The 10142-nt window shown below is 37.6% G+C and overlaps 1 protein-coding gene across 4 annotated transcripts; it reads right to left on the bottom strand.

Annotated features, from left to right (window-relative positions):
• Window positions 1–232: 232 nt before the first annotated feature.
• Window positions 233–9466, bottom strand: LOC115715295 (SWI/SNF complex subunit SWI3D). Of its 4 annotated transcripts, none has more exons than XM_030644147.2 (8): window positions 8813–9466; window positions 7954–8480; window positions 3741–4382; window positions 3264–3430; window positions 2538–3190; window positions 2060–2244; window positions 1660–1975; window positions 233–829 (listed from the first exon to the last, which is right to left on the bottom strand). In XM_030644147.2, the coding sequence occupies exons 1-8, from the start codon at window positions 9276–9278 to the stop codon at window positions 810–812; spliced, it is 2976 nt and encodes a 991-aa protein (XP_030500007.1). In that variant the 5' UTR covers window positions 9279–9466; the 3' UTR covers window positions 233–809. The 4 variants fall into 4 exon arrangements, with proteins under 4 accessions (XP_030500007.1, XP_060969432.1, XP_030500006.1 ...); XM_061113449.1 differs by having other exon boundaries at window positions 2547–3190; XM_030644146.2 differs by lacking the exon at window positions 233–829 and having other exon boundaries at window positions 1306–1975.
• Window positions 9467–10142: the final 676 nt, after the last annotated feature.

Here is a 10142-nt window from a genome sequence, read left to right as displayed (position 1 = left end):
GAGAAGGGATTTGACGATGGAATAGATGAGGAACGAAGCCACCACAATACTCGTTTGGGTGGACCATAACACCATGTTCGGTACCGGAGAACTGGTACACATACCACCAAAAGACTCTAGAAATAGAAACCAGGAAAGTTTGAAGAGGAAGAAAAACTTTTGCAATGTCATCAATACTTGAAGTTTATTGCTTCGATAGTTTGAATCTTTATTCTATATGCTACACATAACCTTAACAGAAAATAAAATCACTGAAACTTTTTGTATCAAACACATGCAATTTTTCTTCTCAAATACGAAGAATAAAATAAAATTATCTGGTCCAACACTCGTGAACTTTCACTATCAAGAGAGATTTTACAATCTCCGATAGGCGCTGTATTGATACAAATATACAACTCAAACTAGCAAATAATTTTAACAAACGAACCAATACATCAGTACCGGAATCTCCTCTCTAAATCACCTATTTTAATATCCACTAAAGGAATACAAGTTACTCGGTCAGCAGGCAATTAGTCTAACATTAGTACTTCCAAGAGCCAGTTTCCATTACAATTTGTGATCCCTTTTATTTCTTAGCTCTATAAGAAACTGCAGAGGAATACAAGACGGATGCAGGGACAGCTACCACAAGCAGAGTTCAAAGATGTCAAAAAAGTTTGCTAAGAACTCAGACCTAACAACATCGTCATCACCAGAACTCCAAGCGCACTAATAAGTATAGTCAGCCTCACTGATACGGGAGCAAACTGCTAATCTTTTAATCTCGAAACTGCTTGAGGAAAATCTTCTTGACAATGTGTAAACTACCCTTGCATTTGTGAACCTGCCATGTCAAACGAGAAGAAAAATAAGACTAAGGCATTTCATATGAATATGATATTGCAATTTAAAAAGGAAGAAGCCAAACGGTTAATTTAAGGTTTATAGTAAGACAAAATAGGACAGACAAGTGGCAGATACTACCAACCAAATGAAGACGGTGCATTCATAAATCACACACTGAAACTTTGTCTCTGTGAGTCGGGCATTCCACAGCATATAGTTAAATTAAAAGCTTTCGAGAAATCAAGGGAGTGTTTGGTTGGAAGAAATTAAAATTAAAGAATAAAAATGAGAATGGGAATAGAAGTGAAATCAAATTTAAAACATAAAAAAAATTGACAAAAGATTATAAAATTTATTCTTATCTTGCATTGGAATTTTTTTTTTTTAAATGGAATAAACATTCCACCAAAATAATAGAATAAAAATTATTTTCTTTCCATTTCATTACCTCTAACCGAACACCACCTAGGTGAATGGAAAAATAGTATATTTAATTTTCTTATATCTCATAAAATTTTGACTTTCTTCCTGTTTCATCTCTACGAAAACAAACTAGGTCTCAAAATACTTCTCAGCCAGAATCAAGCCATCAACTTACGAGTTATTGCCTTCCACAGTATCTACCAAAATCAGTATCAGTGGGATAGATGTTGAATTTTCTTAAAAGCACCCCAAATGAAAAAATTATATAAATATCAGGAACTCACTGGATGTAGAAAGTACTATCGTGGTGTATAAAACTGGATGCACTTCAACATGTATATATTAAGTTTTACTTTGTTCAAACAGAGGAAAGCTTTTCCTGGCTCGGAGGTCCAATTGAGCTACCTGCTGTTGTTGTGGACAATGGTATTGAAGGGGTAGGCGCCACTGTCCCCATGGGTCTTGACAAGGGAGGCCTCTGAGAAACCATGCTAAATGGAGGCCTTTGAACTGAGTTAGTAACGTTGATGTTCACCCTATTCGCAGGCAAAGATGAAGACGCCCCTCGAGATGAGGAAGCGGGTAAGCCAAGTCTGGCTGCAATTATTTGCGCCCGTTCATGGTAAAGACGTTGCCTTGATCTATCTAATTGCTCCCTAACCCTCATTAGTACATTTTCCATCTCATTAAAAAACCCTAACTTGGTTTCCAGTTTTAGCAACTGCAACAATAAAGGCCCTTCAGTAGATAAAATTTAAATTCTTTTTTAAGACAACAACTATGGAGAGGTAAATCTATAGATTACCTGCTTCTCTATCAGTAACATGGAAAGTTGTCGGATTTGGTCTTCTTCCTCATCTGCTAGAAGTTTGGCCTTCACTGCTGCTGCAGAGATAGCAGAGACAGCTGCACACTTTATTTTATCAATCTTGGTGTCTTCTTTTATACCCATACCATTCTTTTTGTCACGATCTTTAGTAAGATCCACAACTGGAAAAAGGTATGAGACAAAATCAGTCAGTATTCAGAAACCTACAATTGAATTCTTTATGGCCAAGACAAAGATATCTATATTATGTTTCCAACTAAAATGACACATACTATAGTCCTAGTATATTACATCTGAGCAAGAAAACATCACTAAAAATTCTCTTCCTATCATCCTTGCGCATCACAAATAACCCAAACAAAATATAATATTAAACATTTTTTAACTAAATATCTAGCAAGTACTGTTATAATATCGCTTGTTTTATTGATCTGAAGAGGAGAGAACGTAGCACCTTTTTCACCTGTTACATTTGGTTCAGCTGGCTGTGAAGGTTCATTCTTTTCTGAGTTCCCCGAATGAGGCACCATATCTATGTCTCTTGGTTCCTCAGAAGAAGGTTTTCCAACTGAAGTGGCAGTTACATGCTGATCCTTATTATTTTTTGAATGCAAAGAATCATTAGGTTCATCTACTTGCGCATCTACTGAATTGGTAGGTTCCTTTAATACATCTGATGGAACTGTTTCTTGCAGCTCATTCTTTTCAGGGGTAGTTTCAGACATTTCTACTTCCTTTGACGTCTTTCTGGGTTCAGGAGGCTCTTCTGTTTTCGCTTCTGACTCCTTCACAAAACTTGGCGGAATCTCTGCCTCAGATTGTAAATCATCCGTAGATAGTGGTTGATCCTTTACTATCGCAGGAGTGCTTGATTTGTTTGCTGTACTTACACTACCAGAAGCTTCATCACTACCAGCTTTAATATCTTGTTCTTTCGCACTGTGATATATCTCGGAGGTTTCAACATTTGGGACATCCAATGTTTTCGCTTCAAGAACAGAATCTTGACTTTTCTTGTCACAATGATCAGTTGGTATATCTTCTTTCGGAAGGTCTGCTTCGATTTTTTCATTCACAAAGCTCTCATTAGTAGCTTCAGCAACCACACTGCAAAATAAGTTGCTAACATAAGACCCATGGATCTACAAGAGGAATATGCGATCCATAGAAAATGAAATACCTAGGCAACCCAGCTGGTTCCTTAATGTCATTTGGTGGATCCTCCAAAAGAAAGCAGTGTCTTGAAGCCAGCTCAATGCCTGGGGAGTTTCCAGATAGGGATTTTAAAGAATTGTGTGATGAAGCAGTAGCAACATCAGGTCCAACCAAATGTGCCAGGAAAGCTGCCTGAAGAAAAGAAGAGAAGCATTAGTAGCTATAAAAAATAGGTAGATACATGAGAATAACTATAATAAAGATGCACAAGTACAATAAATACTGGATAGCAGATTCATAATGCAAACAAAAATAAGATTTTAATTATTTGATGATAAATGACACTCCTGGAATCAAAAAAATAAAAAACAAACTTGAAGGTGCTATCATTGGGATGTAAATTCAACATTTTCCCAGCCACGTGATAACTGTAATTACAGCTTCTCCTATGACTGACCCCACTTACTAATAACCCAGAGTCACATGTGAGCATTCAACTTACCAATGCCATGGCAGGATTCCCCACTTCAGCAAATGAAAATGGTCGTTCAGGTATCAGAGGATAACCAACAGCTTCAAATGCTTCCTTGAGAGCCTTCATTGCACAATTTTCTTCTGCATCCTTGCCACCTTTAGATTCACTGCCATCATCCAGTTTTGAAGTGTCCTGGTCAACTTTTCCTTTGTCTGTATCTTCATGTTTTGAAGTGTCCTGACTAGCTTGAACTTCAGTCATTTCTTCTTTTGAAGTTTCCATTGGGGAAGAAGTGGACTGATTTACATTAATAGCAGTCTCACTATCATTTGTTTCAAGAGCATCCTTGGGGTTTAATTTATCACTAGAAGCTGGATCCACAGCTTCAATATCATCACAACTATCAAAAAAGCTATCCTCAATTGGCATTTGAACAAAATGTAATATGCATTGAGCTTTTGTTTTCGTAGCGACATGTTCAGCAATCTCATTCCAGTTTTCTTTATAAAGTTCTAATGCCTCAAGGAGGAGGAGAGTCTCCTGATCGGTCCACTTTCCCCCACTGAGACCCTGCATCTCACCAGGCTCCATGAGAATAAAATCCGAAGATGACATACCAGAGTCAAACTTCCCATTGTTAAAGCAATCAGTACATAGATCAAAATCTGCCTGCCAAATATGATTATAATCAGTCAAAATAGAATAGCTCATTCCAAACTAAAGTAGCAGTTATAAATGCTCTCGTAATTAAGAGACCATAGATTCATCATTACTCAAAGTAAATTATGATAGGTTCTTGGGTAAATTTATCAATGTTCCTTTATCTTTTTGAAAACGAGAAAGAGGTCGAGATAGACCTCCTCCCATAACTATTAGGGACCCTCACTTGGAGGAAAACCGTGGTGTCATAATATTACTGTGAAAAAACAGTATTAGAGCACACATAAGGCCTTTTACTTCTCAAAATACAAGAGTTAGGCCCTACAATTTTCCATTCACAATATAAATCTCCACTCTCTAATGGGGTCTTGCAATACAGAATTTGAACCTATCACACACCTCTGAGTTACTTGCCAATGTTCTGACTAACTCAAATGATGCAACTGAATCAAGAGCAAGATTAAGAAAGAAAGGTGAACCCTTCTTATCCATATGATCGGGTGGAATGGGAATTCCTGGATTTGGTTTTGAGGAAAAAAGGATTTGGGGAGTTATGGAGAAAATGGATTACAGGATGTATCTCATCAACATCATTTTCTATTTTCATTAATGGAAGAACGAGAGGAAAATTAAAGGGTACTAGGTGTCTAGACAAGGTAAAGACAAAATTCAACTTAGCCATTTACAGTTTGAGAATGACACCCTAATTTTTGTAAATAATAAGGCATCACTCCAAAATTTGGTTAAGATTGTTGAAGCTTTTTGTGGTATTTTTGGGTTAAAAGTAAATCTGAAGAGGAGTCAACTTTTGGGAATTTTTCTGAATGAGGAGGCGGTGGCCCAATGTGCGGAGCAAATTGGATGTGAGGTAGGCAGCTGGCCTATGACATATTTGGGAATGCCACTTGGTGGTTCACCAAGGAAAAAGACTTTGGGAGCCTGTTTTGGATAAATGTGCGAAAAGATTGGATGGGTGGAAATGCTCCTTCCTTTCTAGAGGGGGTACGCTCACTCTTATTCACTATCCTATCTTCCTTTCCAATATACTATCTTTCTATGTTCAAAGCTCCAAAGCAGGTCATAAATGCTTTAGAAAAAATGATGTTAGACTTTCTTTGGGAAGGTGGAGATATAGCAGGTGGTGATCATTTGGTGGCTTGGGATGAGGTCTGTAAACCAAGAAATGAGGGAGGTCTAGCGATTGGAAGACTAGAGATGAGAAACAAAGGGTTGCTTATGAAATGGCTACGGACATACCCTTTAGAAACAAATTCAATGTTTCACAAAGTGATCAAAAGTTGCTATGGCAAAGCAGAAAACTTATGTGATACAAAAAGGGGCGCTAGACTATCCCCAAGAGAGCCATGAAAGGATATATCAGAGTTTCATGAAGAGTAGAGGGCCATGGAAGGATATATCATAGTTTCATGAAGAGTATGGAAAACTGGTGAAATTCAAGGTAGGAAATGGGGTGAATATCCACTTTTGCGAAGATGTATGGATTGGGGAATCTTCATTGATGAATCGATTCTTGAACTTAGCTACTATTTCTAGGGCTAAGAATGAAAGTATTCAGAAGTTGATTGTCAATGAAGGCGAGGTGGGGAACTGTGTGGCGAGCTGAGACTTCAAATTTAGAAGAAACATTGTGGAAAGAGAAATTCCTAGCTTGGTACAAATGCTACAACAATTGGAACAGTTAGAGTGCTTAACATTCTAGATGATAGTTGTCTTTGGATACCAGATTCTAGTGGGATCTTTTCTTCTAAATCAGCATTTAGTTGGTTTACCTCAAGCCAAAATTCTGATGAGTTATTCTGGACAAAGACCCTATGGAAAAGTAGGGGACCTTTAAAAGTTAAAGTGTTTGGGTGGTTGGTGGCTCTAGATAAACTGAATGTAAAGAAAGCTTTCTTGTGCTTGTCACCAGGATGGCACATTTGTTTCTAAGTCGTTGCCTTGCGCGTAGTCTTTGGATAAAGCTAAGGAACGAATTTGAGATCCAATGGGTCATGCCCTATTCGCTTCCCCAAATGTTAGTGAGTAAGGTGGATGGCAGTAAATAGAGCTCATGCTTGTGGAGATCGACGTTCGTGGCACTTTTGTGGGCTGTTGGTTAGAAAGAAATAATAGATTCTTTGAAGGTTATGAGTGTTCAGTAGTGTTTGGACAGCATCATGGGTGTACAAGACAAAGCATTAAGAAAAATTTTCATTTTTAGACTTAATTAGAAAATGGAGATTAATGATGTAGTATTCATTGCTTTGCTTCATATGAATATTCTTACTGTGTTTGTTCTGGTTTCTGTGTGTTTTGGTGTGGTGTTTTATGCTTAAATGTATGTAACCACAATTTTCCTCCGCCACAAAGTGAGGGTTTTCAATATATAAGAAGGGATTAGTCTAAGACAAGTGTCCACTTTAGGGTGCCCAACACCTCATGAGATGGAACTTTATAAGTGGTTAGTGGTTTTTAATATTACATGTGAAATAAAATTTGAGTGCTACCATCAACCTCCTATTTAAACCTCTTAACCAATCTCTGTGCCGGAATATGTATTTTCATGACGATGTTCGTTATAGTTACAACATTATCTCTGTAAATTTTTAGAAAATTACAAATAGTTTTTAGTGTTGAAAATAGGTTTGAAGTGTTTTAGGTAAACTAGAACATCAAGAATTCTGTTTTCAGTACTGTAAACTATTCAAAAATTTAGATGGATAAGGTATTGTAACTACAACGAATACCGCTATTAAAAGAAAATTGAAAAAAAAAATATTCCAGCATGTGATTTCGGGTGCGTAGGTTGACTAAGAGATTACAATAGGAGGTTGTGATTAGCACTCCTCTAAATAAAAATATGTAAGACCCGTTATTGAATCGCACTAATAACAATATGACAGTTCAATACCACTGCTTCCCTAAATATGATACTTTCTAGTTGGTAAGCAAATTTGATTTCTAGCTCATATAATGCACTCATTACATTCTAGTTTATTGTCCATCTTCAGATTTTAAATATAGAGCTTACGAATGTAAAATATGAAAGAGATTGAGATGGAATACAAGGACCTGTACATTGTCAGAATTGAATGATCATCAAAAGGCATGTTTTAAGTTTAGATAAAAAAATAAAAATAAAAATCCTAAAACAAAAAAACAAACCTACAGAATAAATTTAAAATTGCACGTATGCTTAAGTAAAGATTTCATCTTTCATAAAGCATTTCAGAAAAACCCTAGCGTTTTTATAAAACTGATCAAGAAACATATAAAGTTAACATGCAAAAAACAATTCAACTCCAAGCCTGGGAAAAGCGCGACTCAGGAACTACCAAGATTTGGTTTATTAAAACTAAATTTACAAAACTGATACATGAACATATAACTCCAAATTGCAAAACTAAATTTATATTGCAATTCATGTCGAAGAACTGTGCAATTTGGGTACTGCATAGATTTGAGTAATTAAAATTAAACTTGGCAATCCTAACTTAACCAAACATTGGTTTGAGAGCATTGCACCATTATGGAAAACAACAATTTGATAAAAACATTCTCCAGTGAAAACACAACTAACCTGCTTCTGGCAATGGTAGCGCTTGCGTGAGCAATCAGCTGAACAAGAATTGCAATGGTACTCGACAGCTGGACCCTCAGGCCTTATTAACTCTTCAGCAATTGATGATTCGGGAAACAGTCTTGATGACACAGCTGGAGCTGATATATTATTTTTGGGAATAACAGGCTTAGAAGATTGCAGGGTTTCAAAGTGATACAACTTATCAGCCAATGAACCCTTTTCTGAAGCAACATTATCATCAGCACCACCAGTGGCAGGACCAGTTGGTGGGAATGGGTGGAAATTAATTAAACCCCAATGGTCCAAAAACTCCATTACCTCTTGTCTAGCATCCAATTCTCCAACCTCAAGTTCTGACAAGTCTTTCAACTCAATTTGTATGTTTGGATTTGCATGAAATTTCTTCATAATCCCGTTACGAATTTCCAAGTACACATCAGGAGTACGCGACTCGGACTTCCCATTAAAGAAAGATGGCAATGTGCGTTCCTCAATGGGGTGGACATTTTTCCATGAAAACCATCCTTGAGAAGAAAAAAGAAAAAAATCACTTTCATTGCAAAAGCTCATACAATTTTGCTTCCACTTTATCAAAATTCAATGCCCTTGCAAAAAAACTCTAGCCAGTGCTCCCTTAGCTTCAAGTTAAATTCAAATTAAAAGAGAAGTACGTACAAACAAGCATTTATGATTCAGAAACAAATTCATTTTCAACCAAAGCAAATTCTAACTACTGCTCTAAATAGAGTTAATTTTCTTGACCTAGATCCGTAAGCATAAAATCCATATAACTACTAACTTCAAAATTCATATCTTTACCAAAAGAACCAATAAATATGGAGGCACTAAAACTGACCGCAATGACTGGGAACCACATGGGCGCAGTTACTACGAGATCTAGTGGCCACGAACTTGGCCTCAAGTCCAGCCTCCAAAGCTTCCAATTCGCTCTGTTTTCTTAATTCCTCAGCTACAGAAACAATTGTCTCCCCAACTAAACCACCAGGATGCTTGGCGTGTTCAGCTGGCTTCGCCCCAGTAGGTGACGCCGCTACAACACCTGCCCCGGAAGCCGAGGAGAGATTGCTGGGTCCCTGACGAGCCCTGGTTAGTGGGCCGTTGTGGATCGGAGGGTGAACGAGAGAAGCTTTCTCGCGAGTGATGCGCTTCGACGACGTGGATGAAGAGCCGGACGAGCCGAGGTTGTTAGCTTTTCTCTTCTGAGCTCCGCCCCGGCGCCGCGAAGAGGTGGGCTCCGCAGGCGGAGAAAATTCACCGGCGGGAGACATTAGGGTTCCGGTGTCCCGGCGTTTCTCCTCCATGGAAGGGTTTTCTAGACTATGGGGGTGTGAATGCCAGTCTCCGGAGTCGCACACAGTTGTTTTGTGTTTTGTTTCCTAATTTTATGTTTCCTCTCAACTTGAAATTCTTTCATTGGCCAAACAGAGAGAGAGCTGGGATTAAGACGAAGAAAAGACGTTAGCCACGCCAACCATATATTATTTTTATTTGATCAGTTTTACTTTTACCGCAAGTATATTTTAATATGGGATGTTTGATAATTTATTCTTAAAAATTGTTCATATTCTTTAGTATCTCATATTAAAATACATAGCAATTTAATACTCTAAAATTAATTAAATTTTAAAATACTCTCCTCATACTTTTTTTTTTCTCTCGGCTCTCTCTCTAACTCTTACAAAACCCAACCGATACCCACGACCACAGAACAAGACTGAACCAGACCCAAACCAAATCCACGATCACCACACTAGCTCCGGCGAAACTCACTTCGAAAACGAAACATAAGACAAAATCAAAGAGGATGTCGCAAAATCACAAAGAGAAATTGTAAAACCCAAAGCCCCAAAATCTATGACTTTAACCACCCCGAAACCCCCGAAATCCCTAACCATCGTTGGAATTCTCAATTCACTTGTTTCTTGCATTTTTTTTTTCTGATTTTTGATGATGTCGTGAAACATCGCTAAATGTCGCGAAACATCGCGAAATCGTAGAACATCGCTAAATGTCTCTAATTCACAACATCGCTACACATCGCTTAATGTCGCAAAATCATACCCAAGTTTTCACGATGATTAGCGATGTTTAGCAATGTGATATGTATTTTTTAGTCTCATATCACAAATACATCGCTAAATACGCAAAACATCACCAAATATTGC

The sequence above is a fragment of the Cannabis sativa genome, chromosome 4 (genome assembly GCF_029168945.1).
Source record: "Cannabis sativa cultivar Pink pepper isolate KNU-18-1 chromosome 4, ASM2916894v1, whole genome shotgun sequence".
NCBI lineage: Eukaryota > Viridiplantae > Streptophyta > Magnoliopsida > Rosales > Cannabaceae > Cannabis > Cannabis sativa.
This window is presented reverse-complemented; position numbering and strand designations above follow the sequence as displayed.

What these genes read in the sequence shown, in the direction of transcription:
- LOC115715295 (XM_030644146.2), bottom strand. Translation starts at nt 9,278, where the DNA reads ATGGAGGAGAAACGCCGGGACACCGGAACCCTAATGTCTCCCGCCGGT. An exon ending in GCTACCATTGCCAGAAGCAG is followed by an intron (nt 4,383 to 7,953) that starts GTTAGTTGTGTT and finishes CATATTTGGCAG; the next exon opens with GCAGATTTTGATCTATGTAC. An exon ending in TGTTACTGATAGAGAAGCAG is followed by an intron (nt 1,976 to 2,059) that starts GTAATCTATAGA and finishes TTATTGTTGCAG; the next exon opens with TTGCTAAAACTGGAAACCAA.